The sequence below is a fragment of the Eublepharis macularius genome, chromosome 1 (assembly GCF_028583425.1).
Source record: "Eublepharis macularius isolate TG4126 chromosome 1, MPM_Emac_v1.0, whole genome shotgun sequence".
NCBI lineage: Eukaryota > Metazoa > Chordata > Lepidosauria > Squamata > Eublepharidae > Eublepharis > Eublepharis macularius.
The window spans coordinates 37,008,203-37,034,393 of record NC_072790.1 but is presented as its reverse complement, the minus strand read 5'-3'; the positions used below and the strand labels follow the sequence as shown (position 1 = coordinate 37,034,393).

The 26,191-nt window shown below is 41.5% G+C and overlaps 1 protein-coding gene across 1 annotated transcript in view; it reads right to left on the bottom strand.

Moving 5' to 3' along the window:
- Positions 1-2,568: 2,568 nt before the first annotated feature.
- Positions 2,569-26,191, bottom strand: part of CTNNA1 (catenin alpha 1) — a 78,869-nt gene continuing 55,246 nt past the window's right edge. The window contains exons 11-18 of the mRNA XM_055001038.1: positions 26,005-26,161; positions 23,078-23,278; positions 21,511-21,662; positions 14,783-14,893; positions 13,462-13,643; positions 12,203-12,308; positions 8,677-8,811; positions 2,569-3,941 (exon numbers count right to left, since the gene is read on the bottom strand). Of these exons, the coding sequence (XP_054857013.1) occupies positions 3,654-3,941; positions 8,677-8,811; positions 12,203-12,308; positions 13,462-13,643; positions 14,783-14,893; positions 21,511-21,662; positions 23,078-23,278; positions 26,005-26,161 (1,332 nt within the window). The 3' untranslated portion in view covers positions 2,569-3,653. The remainder of the gene's footprint in view (positions 3,942-8,676; positions 8,812-12,202; positions 12,309-13,461; positions 13,644-14,782; positions 14,894-21,510; positions 21,663-23,077; positions 23,279-26,004; positions 26,162-26,191) is intronic.

Here is a 26,191-nt window from a genome sequence, read left to right as displayed (position 1 = left end):
TTGAATGGGCCAGATCAGTGGATCTAGGACTAGACCAGGATGTGGCTCAGTGTATATCACCCTCCCCATTTAAATGGCACTTTATTTAAATTATTTAAATTGTATTTGGGTATTTTTTATAAGCCACTTGGGGGATAAAATGTCTGAATAAATCAATAGCTACCTTCTCTGGCAGAGACATGCCCTTGTCTACCAATGGGTGGATGGGTGGGAGTTTGAAGTGGAAAAGAGCAGAACATAAGCTCCAGGCAGAGGCTCGAGTGTACTATCTCTCTCCATTAAATCCCCATTCCACTGCTCTTTTCCTACCTATCGCTTTCCTTCACCTAGAACATTTTGAAATGAAAAGGTCTTTACTTAAAAGCACATTCAAGGCACTTATGTTTTGCCAACAGCCATTTACACAGCTGTATAACTGCATTTCATCCAGGGTCCTGGCTGTACTAGTATATATTTTGCTTTTATCCTCCTTCCTTCGTTTGTCTTACAAAGTTGGGTATTTTAGTCATCTTGAATGCCTCTACAGAATAAATGAGGCTGTGCTTTTCTCCTCCTCGTAGCCTCCCCATTTTTTAACGAAATCATTTGGCTCTGAAGAAACCTCTGGAGGCACATTGTCAAGAACTGCCTCTTATTCCATGGTTAGCCTGAAGAAGGAGGCCCTGATTTAGGCATGCAGTTCAAAGGAAGGGCAATATAGTTTAAACAGAAAGAAGCAGAGGAACTTGTTCAATTAGCTGCATATATGAATTTAGATCAATCTCATTATAAGCAAACAATCCATTTTAGATCTCACTCCTCAATCAGCATGCACTGGCTTAAAGCAGCAGAAGACAAAGTTAGACTGGTGCGTGTTGCTGCCTACTGTGTTAAGATTAATTGTCACTTTTCTCCAGTTATTTTGTCTTTGATGGATAGGCCCATATGCTTCAAAGATACTGACAGCATAATGCATCAGACGACTCTGTACGCAAATATGTAGCACCAAACTTAAGGCATTATGGACGTTTTAAAATGTGAATGGATGTCCTTAGCAGGTACCGCAATATATGCACACATATACATAACTCAACAAGCAAATGACCAGCACCCCCCACCCTCGGCAAGCCACAGATCATTTTCGGGTCTGTTCGTCTGATCTAGTACACAGCCGCTAAGCAGCGAGGCTTTATCGTGGCATGTGTCTGCTGGTGCCCCCACCCCTACTTTCTGAGCCATCAAATCAGGGAATCCCAGATCTGATCCGGGAACCCAGATGCAGACTCCTGGACAAATCTGGGTAAATCCAGGAAACATGGCTTCAGCCTCTGGCTGGCTCCTTCCTGAGCTGCTGCTGCTTTTCTCTGAGAGAGGAGGGAGGGCATGGCCGATCTGTGCAGCAGCTCTCCTTTTCTGTCTGGCTTCTGTTGCAACAGCATCCCTTGCTTCAGCTTGGTTCTGTTTTGACACGATTCTCTGGTTTAATGTTGGTCCCCTTGATTCACTGTGGTTCTGAAGTGATCACATCCACTCCCTTGCTTCAGTTTGGTTCTGTTGAGAGTGTGCCTTTGGCTGCTGGCAGCCTTGCCCCTGTGTGTTTCTGCTTGAGAACCAGCTTGGAAATGTTTCCTCCATAGGAAACAATGGAAAATGGCTGGGGGCACCTTCTTCAGGGGCCTATAGAATGGGACCCCTGGGATCCTATCTTCCTGAGACTTGGGTGGTCTTAAGAGCACAGTCAGGAGTAGGTTCCCTACAAACTGAATGACGTTTTCTTGGAAAATGCCACCCCCCACACCCCTGGATAGCCCCCGATAGTTTTCCCCATAGGGACTAATGGCAGAAAAAATCCAGGATTCTCTGATGTGTTTCAACTGGATCAGAGAATCTTTCCTAGATTTCAGGAATCCCATTCTTTTGGAATCCCTAAAACCTGAATCTGGATTTCCCAGATTTTTCTGGGTGCACACTCCTATACTGAACCTCTCCTACTAATATGCCTGATTATTCTTTTGCGTGTTCTTATAAACAACCTTCAGGTCCAGTGAAAGAGGATTTCATCAGGAGTGCTATCAGAAGATAGCAAAAAGAGCGAACACAAAATTTCTATTTACAGAGACCTTTGGAAACGGTCGCATGCTTAGCATCACACCAGGCCGAAGGGAGATCTCAGAATATCTAGTCTACCTGAAGGAGGCGGAGGATGACTCACTGAACATCCGTCCACAGAAAGCAGGAAACCTTTGGTTTCTGACCAATCTTGTTTAGGAGGACTTATTCTTGAGCCACTGAACAGACCCAAACGAGTAAGCGTTGAAGCAAACATCCCCATCAGTTGCCAAGAATGCAGCTGATTAACTCTTGAATGCCTTTCACCTGGCAAACAGTTCCAGGCCCATTTTAAGAGCAGATTCATTTATTATAGCAGGCCTTCTATACTTACTGCGTTGTAACTGAACAGAGCGCTAGTGAATCACACATCATTCACCAACGACTGGCCTGATAGACCAGTCTGCCAATACAACTGGAACCCTTTCTAGAATTCAGAATATTTTGTGAAAGGTAATAAAATCTCTGGCCCATGATATCTGGATTTTATATTGGAGTTTATTGGAAAAAAAGGTATAAAAACAGAAATCCATAAAATTTAAAACAGCAAAATTATGCCGTGAAGCTCCAGTTATCACAAATAATGTTGCCTAAATTGCAGTCTGAATCAACACTATTTGCCAAGATTCTTTTAAAACCTAAGGAAGAATGCGTAGCAACCTTTTAGACGAACACATCGATGAATCGCATTTGAACGCTGAGGGGGAAACATATAGCCGCTTATACATGGCTGGTCCAAGCAACTTTTATTGGAGCTCTGTGGCCAGGTATACCTCGAGTCTAAACGAACAGTTCTCTTCATGACACGTCATGCATTACACCCCCAAGTGTCTTTTGTGTCGCTGTCCCACAGGTACCCATGGAAATCCTTACAGAAAGGCCAACTGGTAAAGGCCAGGAAACATTCAAGATGCAAGAGCAGGCGCATGAGTCAACTATCTCTGTTATACAGCACTAACAGGAACACTCTTAAGAGGTAACCTGCAATCCAGCCGTGCGGACAAATGCATCAGTGTGTTCAGTTTCAAATAATGAAGGCAAGACTGATTAAGTTAGAAAGGAAGGCTACAGTATATTTACTTTACCAAATAATTTTTCTACAGTTATCTTAGTGTTGTAATCAGCAACTACCGCTTTTCAGCTTAAAAGTTCTTTCCAACATACAAAGCTTGCCTCTATACTCATCCCAAAGCATACATATATACTTTAAAAAACCCCATATTTTCCATTTATTTTCGAGTTGAGAAGATCCACCTTACCAAATGTTTCCTTTGAAAGGAATGACACGATCCAGCTACGTGAATGATTAACTTTAACATAAATTCATCTTTGGTTATACATCAAAATTTGTTACTTTAAGTCAGCTAGAAAAAGTGACAAATCTAAACAGCATTTCCTACTAAAATTGATATGTTTGCAGACTGTATTGTTATGCTTTATAGATCTGACTGCCTTCCCTCCCTTTCACTCTAAATGATTTTATCAAAATGTTAAGTAAGTGAATTTTAACATAACCCAGAGAATATTAGAAGAAATTCAGAAATGAGCAATCCAGAATTCTCCGTCTAAATGCTCTCCATTGCTTTGAATTCACTGAGTGCCTGCACTGGGTTCACATGCTTCTTTTGGGAGGCCCGCTTGATTTTGGTCTGGGTTTCATCTTGTTTCTCACGCTTGACTAGCGGCTTCTTCTCTGGTGCCTTCATTTTCCAAGACACCGCTGGAAGATTCAGAGATGCCATCCCTTGAGACTTCTGGTACTTCGTGGACGCTACGTAGGAAGCCTTCACAGTTTGCACCACAGCATTCATCAGGTTCTTCGCTGCTTGAATCAATGACATGGCACTGTCCACCTAAAACCAGACGAGCAGAAGATGGCTTAGTTTTAGATAGTGGCCCTAACACAGCTGATAAAAAACTGTACATGGAATAGGGCTCAAGCAACTGGTTACAGCAGATACAAGAGGGGCAAAAATGTATTGTTCTTAATGTCTTTCAGGATTTGTAGTCAGCAATTCAGACCCCATTTGCTACAGAAGCTTTGATTTTGAGTGTGCTTTTGAGGTGGGAACTGTGATCCTAAAATAAACAGATGGCATGGACTCTGGGAAGTGACCATATCTCAGTGATAAAACTTCTGCTTTCCATTGCAGAACAGCCTAGTTTTAATTCTTGGCATTTCTTTGGGCAAAAGGACCAAGTAGCAAGTGATGTGAAAGACCCTCTGCCCGAGACTATAGAGTGCTGCTGCCAGAGTCACCAATATAAACTTGGACAGAGAGCTGGTCTAACTAAGCAGCTTCATGAACTTCTAACATGATGTATGTTGTTAGGACAATGATTCCTCATTTTGTTAAGTGTGTGAAATTTTTTGGAGGGAAAAAAACCCCATGCGAGTCCTCTTTTCTTTGGCAGAATGCAGCGAAGTGATGCTACAACACTGAGGTATCAAATATTCCCAGGGAAAAAATATTTTGTTATTCAGATGTGCTTTTTTGTCCTAAACCAAGGTAAAATCCTGAGATAAAATGTGTCTGATACATATCTGCAAGCAAATCTGATCCAGAGAAGAACTGAAATGTTACACTTTTCCTGGATAACATTTGCCGTTCTACGGATAAATATGTGCTGGGGTAGAAAAATAATCCTCCAAATTACTGCAATAATAGTGATTAATAGTAGATGTTTTCCTCCAGTTTATATTGGTTTTCTAACATCTCAAAGTTCAAAGCTTCAGTATTTGTGAAGCTCTTCGGCTGTCACAAACATGGATTTGCTATTTCACAGAATTTAGAACTGGACTTTACAACTGGATTGGGGATAATGAAATATACCCAGAAACAACTTTTGTAAGTCTCACACATTTTTCAAGTAAAACCGAACTTGCAGTCTAAGGTATCCCAGAACACAATTGAAGAAAATTGAAGAGTAAATGCCTAGAACAAACTTGATGTAGCACAAACATGGAATAATGAGCACAAATCACATCCTGGCAAGGCATTAAGAGCTTTGGTACAACTGGTGAGATACGACATTTCTCTTTGACTAACAGTTCCCTTCTTCCCAAGAACCATGTAAGCTGGCATTTCCAAGTTCCAACTTCCAAAAGAAAGTTTTGCAATGGGACACAAGAGGGAAAATGTTCAAGAAACACTAGTCCAAGGACTCCTTAGGTGTGTGTGGAACTAGTTGTGAAGTTCTGAGTTCTAGATGCAGCACAACTGACACCCAATAGTTCTGACAGCCTCATCAGCTGAACTTTAATTAACACGTTTTTATGCCACCTTTCCACCCAATTCAGGGTACCCATGGTGGGGAACACTAAAACATTTAAAACATCAAAAAGCATTTAATACAAAAATATATAAAATATTTAAAACCATTACGAAGAAATATCAGTAAAACTAATATAGTATGTATAGATTATAGAGTAATTAGGGCTTAGAGTAAGGATTGCTATGTAGGGATGCTTGATTGTCTAATATAGGATATGTTAAGTAATAAAGGGGGTAGAGGGTTGGAAAGCTGTTGGAAGTCAAGAAGGAGGGGGGGAAGGGGGGGATTAGGTTAGATTTAATCAGATAGGGTTTAATTGAAATATTGTTTGAAATTATGCTCACCAATAAATTTTTAAAAAAAATTTAAAACCATTAAAATAAAACTCAAACACATATAAAAGCACACCAATGGGGAACAGGGCTAATAAGACTTAGTGAAGGAACACCAAACAAAACAAACTTTGAGAAGCATTAAGCCTTAAGTGAAGGTTCCCTCCTCTTTTAAAAAAAGGAAAGAAAGAAGCCTGGTAAAAAGACTTAATGCGTGGCATGAAGACATCCTAGTCTTCAAATGTCAATGACAGAGCTTCCCTATTAATGCAGCTGCCTACAGAGGTTTAAGGCAACCCTTGCTCCCATAAACAGTTTATTTCAGGTATGTAGGTAAAGCATTACACATTTTCACTTAGAAGTAAACCAAAGGGCAGCTGTCTGTCTGTCTCACCGCCTTGCCGCCCCCCCCCCCAAACACACAATCACTCCTAATGATCCAGATAATACTTTGGGGACTGCAAGATGGCTCTCTCAAAATCTGAAGACATCATTTTATCCCTATATTATATTTGCAATGCTTGGGGAGATGTACTTCACACTCAATGGTAATAGGAAGTATACTTTGAATGTTCTTCAGCCAATAGTAAGAATGGAAGGAAAGCTCCTAATGTGTACGAAAACCAGCATTAAAAGAATTTACAAAGCTTGGAAAGAAAGGGAGTGGACGGCAAGGGAAGAGCGCAAACAAGAGAGCAAGGGCTCAGACGGTTGTCAAGACTTGTGAGCTCTGAATAATCTGAAATGAAGAACCCCAAATGAACACATACAGCCCTTTTGCAACTGCTATAGCACATACAGGTTGTAACTTGTGTTACTTTGCAAGGGGTTAAGAAAGGACCCCCAGCTATCCAGAGCTAGTTGGCCCTGGTCTCTACCAATTAGTTCAGAACATTCATGCCTCCATTCACTGCATTTCACAACACAGTGAAATTACTTGCAATGCACAAAGAAAAAAAAAGCAGCACAGGCAAGTTATATAACAAGACTACAGCTCAATTCCACACTCCTTGCGCCCAATTTTTGTTTGCCAAGCCAAAAAACGCCCCCCAAACCCCAAGCAAACTTGTATACTGAATTTCTACATAGCCAAATGACCATGGAGAGCCAGTTTGGTGTAGTGATTAAGAGCGTGGAACTCCAATCTGGAAAGCTGGGTTTGATTCTTCACTCCTCCACTTGAAGTCAGATGGGTGACCTTGGGTCAGTCACAGCTTCTTGGAGCTCTCTCAGCCCCCTCCCCAGGTGTTTTGTTGTGGGGATAATAATAACACACTTTGTAAACTGCTCTGAGTGGGCATTAAGTTGTCCTGAAGGGCGGTATATAAATTGAATGTTGTTGTTGTTATTATTATTATTATTAAGGCCGCCACTGCAACTAAATAAAGCAGCTGTTCAATAATGGGATGAGGATGGGCCTGCTTGTTTTCAGTGTGTATTTTTTTCTTTAAAAAAAATATATACCAAAGATTTGAAGTTGCAGACAGAAATCTATGGCAGGAGACCACACAGGCCAAACAAGCATTTTATGGTTCCAGTAAAACCCCAGGAAACAAGTTAGTATTGCTGTCAAATTCCCAAGTACGTCTTTATCCAACATTCAAAGCCCTGCCAAAGAGTGTTCAGAAACGCATGTCTTATGCACTTTATAGCTCTGTACATGTGTGCTGTTCTGCAGGTGGTACAAGATGTGCTAAAAGCTACAGGAAATGTACTTTGTATATCAAGGGCTTTTCCAGTGCTGCTGTCTAACATAGTTTTGCTTCTGTTTGCCGTAAGTATTCTGTTTAGTCTCCTATGCCCCTCTCCCAAGATACAGAACTCCAGAAACACAAAAGAAGCAAAACTTAAGTAATCTTGAAATGGCAGCCTCATTGCCCAACTTCTTAAAAGAGCCACATATGTGCTTGTGTGCACTCATGAGATGTTTATCTTTTACCCGTTCCAATCAGAACGTTATGAAACTGCTCCAGGGATTTGGAAGGCAGGGTATGGGGCAGTTTGCAGATCAGCCTTCATTGTCCTCTTGATGTAGGAGAGTGATTTTTCCTAAGTATGTTTTCAAGCATGCCTAAAATCAACAGACTTGGTTTGAATAAAAACCTCAAAGCGCAAACCAGAAGTACACAGAGCCCATGGACAGTAAAATGGATAAAATGCCCACTCTTACTGCTCATAATTATACTGTACTATTAATATACCACACTCTTTAGAGTAACTTAAGTGGGGGGCAGGGGGAGAGGCTCAAACTGGACAGAAGGGGAGAAAAAGGAAGCAGGAAGGTCATAAGGGATGAAAGAGAGCAAATGCAATTGTGGGTGAGGACTGATGACACGTGCCACGCAGGAAAGGAGGAGAGGCCACACTGCTGTCATGTTCTGGGAAAGGGGCAGCACTTGAGAGCAGAAGGCCCTGGGGCAGCCGAGGGTGGTGGAATTAAGAGGGGAGACAGTTGTAGGGTGGAGCACCATAGGGAAGAGTGGCCCAGAGTTGTGAGGCCAGCTGGATGCAGGAGGAGAGGAACGACAGAGTAGGGGCATCACGTAGCCTGAACGATGGAACAGACAGGTGGGTTTGGGCAGTGGAGGTCTAGATACAAGTGAGAAAAAGCAGAGAATCTGTACACCGTCCAAATCTACCACCTCAGACATTTCCGTGCCAGCTCTGGAGAGCTGTAACAATCCCACTTACAACTTGAACCCAGCATGATTATCCTACAGGAACATGAAAGACGCAGCACACGTGTAGCACTGTGAGAAGCCAGTATGAGAAACCGTTTATCATTTTTTTTCCTGATCAAACACAAAAGAAAAAAAAAATTGAAGATACCCCAGGACACTATTAAAATGGGAGAATTATACAGGTTGATTTCAGCACCAAAGAACATACATGGTTAAGTTTATAATTCTACAGTTTAACAAAAACCAAGTTTGTCTCTCCATCGACAAGCAAAACCGAAAAGTCATAGCATCTCACATACCCCAGATACAACCAGTTCTCCACCAAGGTTTTGAACTTCTGCCTTCACTTTGCTGCAAATGTTCAGCTGATGGCAATATAAAGCAATACGCTGTAGATAAGCTAGCAGGTCCTGTTTGCATGCAGAATCTGGACACTGAACAAGAAAACAAAAATGTGTGTTTAATTATGAGAAAGACTAAAATGTGACTAGTGTACGATTTGTGGCTCAAATCTCCCCAAACAAATGTAAGCCGGAGCAAAATCCTCCATAGTACTGTCCAACACAGCATCGGGGCACACTTAGTTTACATCTCACATACATATGATTCAAAGCCAAGAACAAAAGGGGATAGTACAGATATGTCTTTAAATAATCATCACAGTTTGGCCCCCATTGTGACATCACAGCAGATCAGCCAATGGCATCGACAGGAAAGGCCAGGCAGAGGACAGAAGCTGAGGAACCTTCACGAAGGCCACGAGGGAACTGCAAGACTTGAGAGGTCTCAGAGGCACGGATGCAACAAGCACCCCGGTGCCTGATATGCCATATGCATTTAAAAGAAATTCTATTCTATGCCAAGTTTGAGGTGGCTTAGAAATATAAAATAAAACACCACAATGAAACTGACTGCATAATATGATGGCTGAACTTAATGAGAGCTGAAGTATAGCAAAAGAACCAAGAACAAATGCAGGAAGAAGAGCAAATAGGAGCAAAACCATTAAATCACAGCGATCTAATCACCAAAACAACAATAAAGACAACAGTATTCTAAATCAAAAGACAGCAGAAAGAACCAATCTTTTGCCAACAAAGGCCCGAAAAAATAAGAACATTTTCACCTGGTGTTTGACATTCATATGCATAGGCTATGGGAACACTGATTCACATAAAATTACATTACAGAGTATGCCTGCCTCTGGCAGCTATCTGCCTCACCTTCAAAACTGGAGAGGCACACAGAGGAAGGCCTCTTAACATCTCAAACTGGCGAGCTCTTATGCCAGCAGGCAGTCCTTCAGATAATCTAGTCCCAGCCCATTCACTGCTTTACATAGGGGAAACCCACAACTTTGAACTGTGCCTGGAAACGAACTAGCAGTCGGTGCTGGAGACATTCTAGACTGTATTAGCTAGCAGTTTTGAAGCTGCGTTCTGATTTCTGGATCATCTTCAGGCCCTCAACACGTTTCAATACATTAAGGAGCTAAGGGGTTAAGCTGATGTCTCTCTGCACACATTCTAGTAACCTATGAACTTGTCAGGAACAGCAAAGAGCGGTGCCTCCGAAGAAGTTCGACTTTCAAAAGCCACACCAAACCAGGCGGGAGTGGGTCAACAATCTACTTCATTCAAGGAAGTATGGAGCAGCGCAACTACCAAGCACTTGCCAAAAAAGAAAGTTTGTGGCTGGCTAAGTTATTTTCTGGGTTCGAAGAGAGTTTGCATTAGGCAGAAGCAAGCAACGCTCACAGCTTCTAGTCAGTCAATATTTGTACTAAGAAATTATTGCTGTAGAATTAACAAGTGAATAGTTTCTTCAGGACCTAACCACCCTCGTAGGTTTGTTGCAAGGATAAAACAGGTGGAGAAAACCATTTAAGGTGCCCTGAGCTCCCTGGAACAAGGGTGGGATGAAAGCGACAGACTCCGCTACTCATCGATTCTATGTTGCCAAAAGATTTTGGTCCCTAATGTGGGGCCATGACAATGCATTTCAGATGGTACTTTAAAAGATATCCACAAGAAGAATCCAGAAACCTGCAACTTCGCCTTGCGAGATCACAGAGCAAATCTCTTACGGTCCTGTGAGTAAAGGATTATGTGTGTTTTCAACTTTCCCCAGAATGTGCCAACTGAAAGCCAAAGAGCGGTAACTGATCCAAGTTGTGTATTGCAAGGTTCCATGAGGCCAAGCTGTTTCAGAACATTCTGAAGAGATAAACACTGAATAGCTTCCCCTTTGGAGCGATTTCCCACTTCCATTTAAGAGAAGGATTTCATAACTGTTTAATGAAGACCTGGGAAAAAATCCTTATTATGCACTAGTGATTGTCCAAATCATTAGTATGTGGATATTATGCTGCATGCTGATTATGGCCCATTGTTGTTCTTAAATGGGAAAAGGGGGCTTTCATAACAATTACAGAGAGTATAAAATCAATGGAACCCACTGGACCCACTTCAGGAGTTCCTAACTGTAGAGTGCCAAAAGTGGGATGGAAAGGTAAAGAACTGACTACTTGCATAGATTTTCCTGTTTCAACTCAACTAGCTACAAAATACGTAGGCCTTCACTTTTGGGGAAAGCATACACATGCTGTGGAATGAATCAAAATTTTGCAAGAAAAAAAGCATCAGAAAAAATTATGATTAACTATGGGATAAAGTACTAAATTAATAACATTCTCAGAAAGGGTGAAGTATTGCTAAGAAGATGCCTTTCAACTGCAAACTGAAAGATTTATTTTATCTATTTCATTCACACTCTGCCTTTCTCAGTGGGGGCCTAACCTGGCTTGCATCGTTCTCCTCTTCTCAATTTTATCTTTACAACCCTGTGAGGTAGGCTAGGCTCAGACTGGCCCGAAGTCACCCAAACAAGCTTTCATGGCAAGCGGGGATTTGAACCTGAGTCTCTCAAACCCTAGTCTAACACTCTCACTCTATACATGCTGGCCACTTTTCTTGGGCCCTTGGTCAGGGGTAGCTACCAGGTTCAAAATACTGACACTCCCATTAGTGGGATGTAAGGCAGGGTCAGTATCTAATTCTGCCTTGTGTCAAAAGTACATATGAGTTTAGCACCCTACAGCTGATTCCCACCAAGCCCATCTTCCCTGGGGTCCGCCCATGCCGAGCCCTTGGTTTGTAAGCAACAGCTTGGAGGTCTGTCAGAGGAATGTGCAGAACTTCATAGCCTGTTTCAAGTATGAGGTAGAAAAATCAATGTTTATAGTTAGATACTGAGAGGCTAGAAAAACACAGAAGAAACTGAATTTACTAACACTGGCAACAGGTAGGCCAAGATCCTTTTTTTAAAAAAAGGGCGCACAGGCAGCTACAAACTGGGAACAATAACAGTTAATTGGTGTGAAAAAAGGCAAATGTTAAAGCAAGTGACTTTGTGAATAATACTTGTTGCTTCCTCCCTTCAAAATGGCAACTTTTGCAGTTAAAACTGAGCATCACTAGAATTGAATGCAAAGCTAGGCAAGATACCAGGATATATAACAAAGCACATTGTGGAAAGTAAGGAATGAAGAACTTTAGCTCGGCAGATGTCATATAAAAAGCAGCTAGCTCCAAAGTGACAGCCGAAGTGCAGACATAAAAATCCATTGCCGACCGGTATGGTCCAGGAAACCAGATCGCAGATCTCAGAAGCAAAGCACGGTAGGCCCTGGTCAGTATGTGCATGGGATACCTACCAAGGAAGACCAGGGTGGCTATGCAGAGGCAGGCAATGGCAAAAACCAGCAGGGGTCACCACAGGTGGCGGCGACTTGACAGCCCCCCCCCAAATCCATCAATAACTTACGTGATCAGCAATTGTCCGTCCAAGCTTGTCCATTCTTGATCCAGCTTCTGCAATTTTTTTTGCTGCACTAATGACGTCGGATGTGTTTTTTAATGGTCCTTTACCTCTGCAAAAAGAAAACTGCATTAGTCCTGAAGAGTCAAAATCACAAACCAAGTGTCTAGTACTTTGCCAACTACTTCCTGTTGTGCAGGAGTGACATCTAGATTGTACAGGCACCAAGCTACATACAACGCTTGGGATTCATGTCTGGATCCCCAAACACATGATTTAGCAGCGAGAAGCAGCTGCTTAATGGGGGGAGGGAGGAGAAGAGAAAAAGAATATGGATTAGAGCCTTAACATGGGGTGGAGGGGAGGCAAGCTCTTCCCATGCTGTTTCCCCACCACGTTTTAAGCCTCAGAAGGGAAAAAAGACAGCTATAATATGGATGCCTGCTATTTCCCCCCAGCATACCTGTTCCAGTTCCTATGGTGGCTACCTTTTACAGCTAAATGGCACTTCATATCTATTCTACACATTAGCAAAGAATCGCTTAACTCAGTTTTGCACACTCAAGGCTTGTATCTCTTGAACTGCAGCTCTCCACCTCTACCCCCATCCAGTGATATGACACCCACTTCTGAAACACAACAGTTTTCAAAACAGTTTGATGTGGCATGAGGACTTGAGGGGAACAGTATCCACTTGTGTGTGCCCAAGCCCATTACACTTAAAATGGCATCTCTGCCACTAACCTGTAAAAAAACCCCTAAAATCCAGATATTCATCTTTAACACGACCGATTAAATGATTGCAATCTACACAAAGGGTACCTTGTATTTAAATTCTGAGCGAATTCAAAAGCTTGCAGGATTTTCTGTTTTGTTCCAGTTTATAACTCCAGTTTGTTTATAACTACCTAAAATTTAGTCCAAAATGAGAATATAGACCAACTACTGATATTCTACACAGTATTCTAGCAGTTTTCTGGAGGCGACACGTACATCGCAATTAATAGACTTCGGCAGTCACATTCTAGCCTTTAGAAAATGTAGGGATTTCAAATCACTTTAAATTTGGGTTATATATTCCGCTAATGCACAGGCAAGGAAGACAAGTTCCTGGCAAGACTGAGTGGCTGTTAAAAGCAATACTAACCAGCACCAGCCAGCGTCGTCCAGGGACCTGTGACATCTAAAACAACCTCACTGGATAAGGGCGCCCCCCCCCCCCCCGCAGCTCTTGCTTAAAGAGTGTGGCCATGAAGAATCCTTACCTGGTGAAGTCTGTCATTTCCATCATAATCATGCACATTTGTTTTGCCAGAACAATAATGTCATTACCACTGTCATCCCATTTGGACACTTCAGCATCCAATTTACTCTTTTCTTCCTGGAAGCTGGCTACTTGTTCGGCAATTTTTGCTTTCTGCTCTTGAGGGAGCTGAGCCATGATAGCCTGGAATGAAGAGTTGTTCCATGTAATTCTAGCCATTCATCAGCAGGGATTCTTTTCAAGGCACATTTTGCACCAACCAATCTAATTCATGGAGCAGGCTTAAATTATACCTGAAGGGCCGAGGAGAACATTTCATCCCACTTTGATCTAAAGCTTGTGACTACATGTATTATCTAGTAACACTAAGTAAATACTACCGAGAAATAAAGCCACTGGTAAAAAGGCTGATTTCTGAAGCAGTGCAGTGAGAAAAATTGCCACAATCCTGAAAAAGCCTCTCTTTCTTTCCCTCTTCTCTACTTTAAAGAACAGCAGCTTTCACAGCAAATTATATACTATTTCAAACTGCTATACAGAAGAGTTATCATGCAGCCCTCCATGTGGATAAATGAAGTGGACAAGTTTAAACATTTGTTTCTTATAGAAAGCCAACTATCATCATTCAGGGAACCCAAAGTTTTTCAGCAAGAATATATCCCATTAGGTCAGCGTGTATTATATTGAGCTGTAAATAGTAAAAAAACTCCGGAGGTTCAGGTGACTTAAACTTACTGTAAGCTGAACCGGATGGGTGAGACCATGAGTGCAATTCTCTGTTGGTCAAACAACCTTACAGTTAGAGATGAACTGATGTGACTAGAAAGGTGTGTGTGGGGTGGTGGTGGTGAGAGGTGTACTGATTAAAGCTGAGCAGTAGGATATTTGCTTCACACATTGTGCTATCATCAAAAATAATGCTGATGATACAGTTTTTTTGGTTCTTTTTTTTAAAAAAAGCAACGGAGAGACGGAAAAGGAGACCGTAGAAGGAAGCCCAACATATGGTAAGGAAGAGCCTCCTTTATTTCAGATTAGGGCTGAAAACCCAGTGTGTAAAAGGAAACGAAGATTCTATGTTTCAGACTGGGCGGAGAGTTCAAAAGGTACAGTAAATATCGACGAGGGCTATGGTTTCTTCAGGTCTGAGAAATAAATGTTCAATGGATCAACACCTATAGTTTAATAATCCATGGTATAAACAGTTCTCGTTCTTAAAATGAAAAGTAGTCTACAGATTTTATTATTTTCGTGTTAGCAGTCCAACATTTTGGATAGGTTAAATGAATTTGACTAGGAGTGTTAAAAACTGTTCTCCTTACTCTTGCACTTTGGCCAGCAATAAGTTGATCATCTTCAGTCTGAACGCTCGTTCTGCTCCGAACATCAAAGTCTTCTGTCTCAAAGTCTGAGTCATCCAATTCTTCAGGAGTCTAAAAGCAAATTTAAACACAAATCAAATCCAAGGTCAGTCGAAAGGAACACTCATTTCCAGAATGAGGTTTACTTTGAGATGAATCTCAAACTTTCAACTAAACAAGAGTGAGAATTCAAATTTTGGAGGCTCAGAGCGAAAGGAGCCTGGCGTGGCACTACCATGCAAACTAAGTACTTATGCTTGGGTAAGCCACCACGCAGCTAATTCTGTGGAAAGATGGGATGTTGGGTTTTTCACTAACCTACCAACCACCACCAGTAAGGGGTGTAAATTTTAGATCCTGAAAAAACAATGAACTAATCTCTAAAGCCTAGCACTGCATCTACCCATTTCTGTCAACCAGTCCCCAAAAGGGAATTTCTGGATTTTCTCAAGCCAACACTTGAGCATTCTGGATTTTTACTGTGGATAAGACTAGAACAGGACCTATGAGAAATCACAGATCAACTTTTTAAGTGCAGATCAAGAGTTTAAGCAGTTATGTATTTTATTCTGACTTTGGTTTATGGTAATAACAATTCTGAGACTTAGAAAGGTAACAAATTCAGTCAAGTAAAGCATAGCAACTGCTTTGCTTGAAATTATAGCCGAATCTGTGGAACGCTCAGTTTAGTCTTTTTTTTTTTAAACAGGAGTCTGAATATTGTGTTATTAAACCAGACAACCCTAATCTTTATTTACAATCCTGCTGTTCTGCCCAATTGGGGTCACCGAGGCAGCTAACAATTTTAAAACAAGCATGATAAAAACACATAAACCACTTTAAAACTAGAGCTAAAAATCCATATAAAACACAAGACAGCAAATTAAAATGTACAGAAGGAGGGATCATTGGGTGACTGCCAGACAAAACAAAGAAGTCTTCACCCACTGGCGGGGGACAGTGATAGAGAGGGAAAGACGAATATCCCTGGGGAGGATCCAGCCACTCTGCTCAACAAAGTTTGAAACCTTCCTCCAACTCAATTGGCTCTTCCAGAAGTGCCACTTAAATTGGAGGAAGCCTTTAAATCTATGCGGAGCACACTGGCTGGATCTAGCGCAGTGTTCTATCTTGCTTTTCATCCGTTCAGAAAAAAAGCAACTAGCTCTCACTCCTGTCAGTACTTATCTTACCGTTACATTAAAAAAACACTTGGAAGAGAAAGACTGTTATTGAAGTCAAGCTGAGTTTATAAAGACTAATATAACCATAAACACCACTAAGAGAACCCACTTTACAAATTCATACTCAGACAAATATGAGAAAGCAAACAACTGAAGTCAAAATTTCCTCTTCTGCTCAAGCAGAGAATTAATCCCCGGTCTATTCTGCATTAAGTCAGAAGCAGCAACTTGGAAACTAAGAGCTGATATGGAAGACATTGGTGGGTGTACCGCCACATTTACATTTATGGAAAGAAGATTATGTTTATTTTCTTCATTTATACCTCACTTTTCTGCCAAAGTAGTTTAAATTGTTCTCCATTTTATCCTCACAACAGGTAGGATAGGATGAGAGTTTGTGTCCCAAGATCACCCAGTAAGCTGTAAGACAAAGTGGGGCCTCCCAGATCCTAATTCACCACACCACATTGGCTCTGTAAAAGCCAACCATGCTAAGTCGCTTCACGCACAATATATGCTGGTAACACTTATTTGTAGGAAAACCACATGTTATGAGATGTGACATGAACAAGTGGGAAGAAGCATCCATTGGGTGAGACTTCCCAGTGTTTACAGATTAAGCAAGCCGACACGTGCACACTTTTCACATGTAAGGGGAGCAAATGTTGTTTTCCTACACAGAAACAATATCTTTATATGAACGTTTTGTATGCAAGAACAGCTCAACATTTTCTGAATCACAGCTATTTACATTTTTTACTTGCCTGAAACTACAGGATAGTTATAACAAGTGCACAGTACATTGACTGCATTTATACACCTTCTATTCCCCACCCCCTCAACGTTCAAGGAAGCACCCATGGCTGCTGTTTCTGCTACCTCTACAGCAAAGGTAGGAGGGTGGGGGAGATTTTTTAAAAAACAAATTTCTATGCCACCTTCCCACCCGAATAGGCTCCTCAAGGTGGTGAACATTAAAACACCAAGACGCTTTAAAAAGCATTTAAAATATAAGTGTATATAAAACATTTAAACAATTCAATAAAACATACAAACACACAACAACCACAACCACAAGGGACGAGGGTCAATAACAGTTAACTGGTGGGGGGGGGGATGCCAAACAAAACAAAAAAAGTCTTCACCCACTGGAGGAAGACAAGACGGCGTGCAATGCAGCGTTTTCACTACAGCCTGTCTTCTCCCCACTCTCCCCATCTACACCAGTTAGCTTGCTTCATTGCTGTTGTGTTTGAAGGCAGTGGGCACTTGTGTAGGTTCAGGGGTTATGGCTGTTATAGCCCTAGGGGGAGTCCTGTGTGCTTGCAAGCATAGAAGAGGGTAATTCCTCACACCTCCCTTCCCGTCGGCTACTGTCATTCAGTTCTGACATCATCAAACTGATTTTCAGGCTTCCCTTTCACCAGCAGTTTGTCACTGGCGAGCCTCCTGAGCACGTGCAGAGTACTGAGCACGAACAACCATCTAGCCACATGGGGAGGAAACTTTGACACAGCACAGAAGGAAACTTTCTCTTCAACAGAGGAACACTTAGATATACTACAGAATACAGAAATACAAGGAAGGTAACATCCTAACACAAAAGCTAGGCAGAACTAATAAAACATTTTAACTAGACTAACTTAAGGTTCACTGATGTTACCTTTGCACCCCGATCTATCTAAGCCATGGGATGGGTGTACACTCTTCAGAGCGCAGGAAATGAAGGCAAAACACCCCACCTCTCCCCCTTGCTCATGGTCCAGAATGAACACACACACACACACAAAGGACCTACAGATTTTTTAACTCCTTCTCCTGATAGTGAGTTACCTACTCACCCCCGCCCAATCTTGTGGTTTGGAAAGGAAACTCTCGTGGGCCCTAGGGCACCTCCCTCCAATTATATTGGGGTGCATAAACAGCACATAGCCAGAAGCTGTGATGTCCCAGCAAGCTAAATTAATCTCAGAGCCAGCTTTTTATTCAGAGCCACACTTCAATGTACAATAAGGACTGCACTGAAAGACTGGTCTTCAGCTGCCCTGCAGTCAATCAAGGAATTAAGGTATTTTGTTGCAGCCTGTATTTTTTATTATTTACTTGTTTAATTCATAGCACAGAATATTTTCATGCTTAATGTTCCAGTATTTAATTTTGCTTTGATGTAGATTCCTTTCTACCACTCCACTGATGGTAGTCTTTCAACTCGAGATCAAGAAAATAAGGGGCATTTAGATTTTAATAGTTTACCCATTCATTAAAATCTGAGTAAACACTCTACCAAGTGCAAACAAGATATCTGGCTTTTGAGTTTGCTTGCAGAAGTGCTAGATCTAATCTCATTTTAGGAGGCTCTCTTCACTCAGCTTTTTCTCCTTGTAAAGCAGGGCACCTTCTACTCTCTGGACTATAAATAATGTAAACAAATAAAACAAGTCATTAAGTGCTCTTTTATCACCTTTGATGCCTGTCCTAATTTGTCAATCCTGAAATCATTATCACAATATTTCTCCCACTCCTAAAGAATCAAAGAAATTTACAATAAAAGGTAAGACATTAGAATAGTTCTATAACTAGAAGAAGTCCTCCCTTGAAATCTGGGAAATTATGCCAATTTTTTTTTATAAAAAAAAAGGCTAAAAGAATTTCTTGATAATGCCCTCAAGAAGGTTTTGTGCAACAAGGAGAAAGAATTGCGGAGAGAACTGGCAGAAACAAAAACAAGATAACCTGCGATATACTGACTAAGATGTAATAGGACACAGTCAATAGAGCAATGAAGACAATGAATCCTTCTGTGGAAAATATTCTCATATAGAATTGTATAGTTCTATGTCTGTCATGTAAGGTCTCTGTACCCAAAGTGAGTAAATTCTTAAAGTGCTATTGCAAATTGGTGAAGGATATACACACTGGAAACACAAGATGCAAATAGTTAAGATGCTAGTCCTCAAAGAGTAATCATATTGCATATGGAAATATTAGAGTGCATGAATAGCAGCATATAACAAAATTTGTCTACAGAGCATATCCAACAATCAAACAGAAGTCCAACAGTGAAGAAAGTCCAAAAAGCACTTGTATCACAATGGTATTAGAGAAAATAAGACTTGACACAAAGGTTCTTCATTAGGTGGCTGTGGAAAGTGTGAAGAGTCTCATAAATACTCTAACGGGATATCTAGATCCTCATTGGGCCGTTTCAATATTAATTTTTTTCGAAGAGTCACAGTCAAACAGCAATCATGTTGCAAGAACACAGAAGTAACAACATAGAAAATTAGTTAATTATTTCCAAAGTGGCCCGAAACATCTTGTGTTTCCTGTGTGTATATCCTTCACCAATTTGCAATAGCGCTTTAAGAATTTACTCACTTTGGGTACAGAGACCTTATATGACAGACAGAACTATACAATTCTATATTAGAATATTTTCCACAGAAGGATTCATTGTCTTCATTGCTCTATTGACTGTGTCGTATTACCTCCAGAAGGTTTTGGCAAACACAGGGACCCAAGAGCCCAATACAGGCCTAAAAGTCGGCATTAGGAATAACGTTACAGATCTTAAGGATATGAATGAGAGAGAAAGGATCCCTTAGATTTATTGTACCAGGGCGTTTATGGTTTTATAGTACCTTAAACTGGGCTAGACAAGGAATAAATATCATTCAAAGTCTCATGCTGCCTTTGTAGGGTTCCCATAAAGGAATGAGGCAGCATTACATATATTACAGATGCCAGTTCTGAACAGTCAAGGAGAGTCCCATGTGAAACACACTACAGTAGTCAGTTCTTGGTGATGAAAGAATAGGATGAACTAAAATCCTTCCGCCAACAAATGAACTACTTTAACTCTGAGATACTGTAGATTATCTACAGTAGTTAGGGAATAATCCCTTTAAAGTACTAGGGCCTGTAATGTTGACGGAAACACTATTAGTTACTAGGATATGGCAGCTGCCTTCACAAAGCCCTGTATTAAAATATATGACATTAAGGGGTTATTGCTCAGTTTAACGCTTACGATTTGGGCTGGACAGAGTAGTCTGGTCTTTGCCCTACCCACCATCAGCACTATGAGAAAATGCCATAAAAGCCTTTCAAGTTTCAGAGTAACAAGTGTGGAAAGTCCCATTCCTTACCCATGCAGGTCTAAGGGGGCCTTTACTGGGGCAGGAGGCAGGGAACTTGTAGAGAGGCTGGCGGAAAAGGGTGCCCTACTCCTTCCTTTGCCAACTACTCCACACTCTGCACTGCAAGGCAGGTCCCGTGGCACTTTTCTTTGAATACGAGGAGCTCTGAAGGAGGACTGAGGAACTTCAATTCCATGCCCTTGCATAGCTATAAAAGGGGGCGAGAGGCTTCCTTCCTTCCAGTTTTACTGTCGGCAGGCAGAGTCTGGGTGCGTGCCCGCTCCCACTCCTTGGGCTGTCAGCACTCTACGGCAGCAAGAAGACACATGCAGGCCCTGTCCTGTTCCTCCCTTTGAGGGGTGAAGAGTGCCAGGGAGCTAATTCACAGTGGTGGTGACATTAAGAAATGATATTCTTCTGCATGACTGGGGCTTCCCCCAGGTATGCGGAAGTTTTCCCCCCCTTCTGCCTGGCCAAGTTCTCTTGTTCTCATCAGCAGCAGAGGGGACAGCTTCCTTACTATTAGAGGGTAAATGAAGGAACTTGCAGGAAAATGTTGCAGACTCTTTTAGCTTGCTCCTTATGTTCCCCTCATTGCATGCTGGGCTGAATTTACAGAGCAAATGAGGAGCAAGCTAAACACAACAGTTCCTCACTTGTAGGCCTGATTTCCAGAGCCATATATTGCTGTTTGTGAAGTGGGGAGACTGCAGGATGGCTCTTAAATCCCTGAAGTACTTAGATGCAGTCTGAGGTAAACTGCTGCATGGGGCTTGGCTTGAGTGGGAGAGTAGGAAAGAGCTTGCTCTTTATCTACCCACCACTCTCCGCTCTACAGGCTGTTTTTGCAATGGGTCTGATTTTTAGAACTCTGGGTTTAAAAAGCGAAAAACAATGCAGAAGCCCCAGGCTACCGCTAATTAGAAGATCAGACCTTGGATTCAAACCCTCAGTCTTCGGGTTAGCAGGACTCTGGAGGGTAGCTTACACCCCAGCAGAAGCCCCATAGGTAAATTTGTACTGAAAGCAAGCAGCTTGGGGCGGTTCCCTGCTTTTTTGAGGTGAACAGGAAAAGGTAAGCGGAGGCTTCCTTCTCCTCTGCTGATGGCCCTGCTGTGCTGCTCTTATGACTGGCACGGGAGCCAAGCACTTCTCTACTGGAAGGAGTGACAAGTACTCTATTGCAGGCAGAAGTATGGACTAATGAACTGTATCTGACACAATAATAATGAGCGCAAGGCTTGCCGAGATTTGTGCAGGGATGTGTGTTCATTATTTAGTGCTGTGCAGCGCCTTTTAATAAAATATGTATTTTTTTAAAAAAGAGAAAATGCAGTTTCAAGCAGATGGAGGTTTGCTCACTTACTCTGATCATTAGCACAGCTTTTCTGATGTCACGAATTCCATCATACACCAGCCGAGAAGCATCAATAAATTCGTTTTCATCCATTGGCTGAGCAGGGTCAGAACTCAGTGCCTCCACAGCAGCTTCTACTTGTTCAGTAAAACGTGGCATAACTGAGGAACACACAGAACACACAAAATTCTAGAAACCAGGATGCAAGAGGACATGCATTTTTCAGAAAGGCAAGGGTTCTGTTGCCTCATTACACTGAAAACAACCATAAAATATTAATTGGCATAGTATTCATTCCATGTAGTCCTCATTAGAATTCAGTAAGCATTAATGTCTTTTTCTTTTTAAACTTTGTTACTATAAATATAAAAAAATTACATTCAACAATAGAATGAGAAATATAGACAACAACACATACATCTGTAATTCCGTTACATATAGTCCGTCTCTCTAAAATCAGAACTTAACAGTCCCCAATTCTGCATTAACCTATGTTAAACCAAAATATGCTTTCACTTGTGTACTACAGAGATAATCTCTGCAGAAAGAAATTAATTCTGGGCAGGTTGGACATATCACCTTTATTTACTATTGGTAACACTGTCATTTGATAGCGGCAACACTGGATACAGATTGCTTAAGAATCTTCCAGGGGCTGCACCAGGTATACCTTGTAGGGACACTGGGATTTGGCACAATTAGTTTGCAGAATGAAACAGGGCAGATCATATCTGTGCAGAGTTTTGTTTAATGTTCATTAAGGCTGCTGGAACCAAGAACTGAACTGATTACAACCATTTAAAAATGTTAAGTAAATCGCCTGCTAGCACATTTATAAAATGCAATTAAATTTATGACGTCTCATGCAATATAATGGCCTCTGCACAAAGATGCATCAGCAAATTCTTATAATTTGAAGCCTACAACTGACACAAACACAGCACTTGAGCTGAATATAGCAGTTGATACCAACAACAAATTATTCTGAACTAGAATATTGATTTTATGATTAATTCATCTTAATTCAAGGTCAGAGTGAACTAAGTGCCCGCTGTGGTCTTCTGTGAAGACCGAGTGGTGAAGCAGACCTTTCTAATATGCCTTTACATTATGCTGATAAACGACGGGTGCTGGCTGGCATTTGATAGTTCATCAGTGTAGGCTCAATTCAAGGCCAGAGACGCAGAAGTGTGCATTAAAATTCATACTTGTTAATGCACCATTTGAAGCCTCAGTTTGCTGTTGTTCATGCCTTTCTACTCTAGGCGGAGAAAACTGTTCTAAAAGAACGTTTGGTATACCCTGCCTCTGGAAGTCAGTCACTTTCAGGTGACTCTGTATTTTGAATGGGGAACACCAACGTGATGTTAAAGCTCATTAATAAAGTCAGCTCTCGAGCAAATATTCCAGTGAAATACCTTCTAAGTAAACTGACAAGTCTTGACACCAATACACCCCAAACATGCAGAAAACTTCTGTAAGCCCACACTACCTACTAATATAGATACAATACCAATGCCTATGCAGAATGGCATTTTAAAAGGGCAAACTTGAAAAACTGGATGAAAGCATTTACCTGTGTTTGACAGCAGCTTTGTTGCTTCTAGAACCTTTTCTGTGTAGACTCCAGGTTCATAATTATCCATTTCAGAAGTGACAACATGAATTACTCTGGCTGCACGGCCACGAATTGCGCCAGCAGTGCGATCTAAGCCATCAACATCTTTTTCTTGAAGAGCAATGACACATTTGTTTACATCTTCCAGAATATGATTCTCTGGTGGTAAAAGAAGGAATTTAGAAAGTAACATTTTGCCCGGATGTCTACATCAATATGAGTATGTTAGGGGCTGCTTTAAATAACTTCTTTGAAACACTAATATAAGAAAAATGGTCAAGGCTGTCAAAAGCCAGAATCACTCGGTGCCATCCAATAAGCACAAACCCAATCAGTTAAAGAGTTTCCATTCATAAAGGATTCCTTTATTTCCATTTTTCTGCTATGGATGAATGTACCCATCTACTGTTTCAAAATCTTTTATTTGATATGTGGGTATAAAAGTATGAGTGTGCACCAATCAATGGAACGAAATGTTATATAGATCGGGCAATTTACTGCAATCCAACTGAATACTTGAACACATGCCTTATAACTATTTGATTAGAACAGAACACTTACCATGTAGCATTTTTCCAACCGAGAGCCCAAAGATTTTTGAATACAGAGATGCTCAAGTTCCTATTGGTAACATTTCCCTATTCCTCAAGTAGCTTTGACAAATTCATTTTTTATTATGCTGTGTTTTTCCAGAGCAAGATTTGGTCCAGTAGCACCTTAGAGACCAACTGGATTTCCAGGATGTGAGTTTTCAAGAGTCAAAGCTCCCTTCGTCAGTGTCTGACTCTTGAAAGCTCCCGCCCTGGAAATCCAGTTGGTCTCTAAGGTGCTACTGGACCCAAAAAACCCCAAACCCTAAGGTGATCAGAAGGGTTACCGCAAGAGTTGTCAATGTAAAACCCACAGAGCTCATTCAGTCCAAGGTTCTAGTCCAGTAGAGTCCTAGGCAGCTGTCATACATCTGGCTGCCTACTGGCCTGTTGTCAGCAGAATGGTTTTGCAAGCTAGATTTAGCGTACAAGCCTATGCTGCCTACCCAAGTTCACAGGGCCTCGATATAATGAAAATGCCTGTAGCTAAACATTTTACAGGTACATTCCAGTCAATGGGAGAACTTCAACCCCTTAGCTACAGGCTCTCTCTTTTGGATCCAGGGCACAGAGGACTTGAGCCTACAAAGCTTCCATTTTGTCTATCACAACAGCAAACTCTTCCTGGGTCTAACCTATGTCAGAGATATTTTTTCAGCCTCACTTGTCCACCGAAACCAAGAGATATCCAGGGAGCACGCATGTGCGTCACAGGGACCCTGTGCAAGTACTTTTGCCACAAGGGAAAGAACTGTACGTCATTACTCAAAATATGGCATGTTCTATGTAGATAGGTTCAGAAAGGCAAATTCCGGCAGCATTTTACAGTGATGGCACTCAAGTGTACACACAGCCCCAAAATAAGAATTTCCACACAGGGTAAAGTTAAGTGGGCCTAAAGTGGCCCTGGGCAGTTGGCACTCTGTCCTCAGCTCTCTCTCACACAGCACACGTGTGTGCGATTAGCTCACAGCCTCTTGGCCATATGCAGAAAAATCACCGTGCTTCTGTTGACAGTTCTCAGCACCGACTACCTGCTAGGAAACTCAAAGCAGGTTTCCTAAATATAGTTATCTATCATTAACTGGGAGTAAACTTAAGAGAATGCTTGTTCAGAGTATTTTTAGCAGAGAATAGACCCAGTTAAGCATAACATTAAATCTTAACGAAGCACCAAGTTTAGGCCACTGCAGGAGGACTATTGAGCTGAAGAAACAGATGCAGAAATGGGCATTCTGATGGGACTGAAGCCTAACCAAAGTCTGAGGCTCTAACCGAGGAGAAGACGGGGTTCTGCACCCTGCCAGGATCTGAGCACCTGCCAACACTCGTTCTTCTGGTCTGAGGCCCCAAGTGCTCTACCTTCCTTATCATTATCTCCTCCAAAAAGAATGCAGTAGCCAGACACTTTAAAGACAGAAAACATGGCCCTAGCTGCAGGCTATATAATAAAATACATTATTCAAGATATTGCCTGTAAGGAAACAACACGCAAATTGAAGTTTGGCAGAAGCTAGATCTGCTATTCATTTATCCAGAACAATTTGTGTCAGCAGGTAAGCCAAGTAGTATAAATAGATTCGCTTCTTAAGAATCTACAGGAAAAGCATTTGTACATTGAAGTTAACTTATTTTACAAAATTGGTATCACTAATCATACCTAACTATAATGATTCTCACCATTTTGCAGCACATATACATAACGTCAAGCAAGCAAGCAAGCAAGCAAGCAGATAGTCTCGTTTGAGATTAGCTTCAGGTAGGTATCCATGCTGGTCTGCAGCAGAACAGCAGGATTTGAGTCCAGCGGCACATTAGAGATTGGCCAGATTTTTCAAGGGTATGTATGGCTTGAGATTAGCTGCTGATGAGATACTGTTTTGGGTAGATGAATGTTGTCATATTGGGAGAAACAAATTTGCTTAGTCATGGTAGTGTCAATGGCCTTAAAATCCTGTCCTAAAATGTGAAGTAATTGTGGGCAAAGCCAAAGTGTGAACATTTTTAGAGCTAAATGGGTTGTGGGCTAAAAGTTCTCACAACTCTATGTTTTCCAAGAAGTTTGTACCCTCAGTGGGCTCATTAACTTCAGCCGATCAGAGTATCTTACTATAAAATAAGCTTCCTCCCCCTGCCCCATATGAATGTATCTACACCTTTTCTGCGTCTATTAGATACCTTCACCATCCACGTATCTGCCAAAATAGACTCTCGCCTACAAAAAAACCCCGTCACTGTTGTGTGATAATCACTAAAGCCAGATGTAGAAGAATCTTAGCCAACTGTAGCCATTACCTGATACTGCCAAAAAGTCGTCAATGGAAGTGATGTCATCCACAGCATCTGTCAATACGCGGACTTGCTTTTCCCATTGTTCTTTAAACATCTCCATGTTTTCTTGAGCCAGTTTGCTTTGTGGCTTGGCAGCCAAAGCTAATGCTGCATTGATTACCTGTAATGTAAGACAAACTTCTTACGTTCT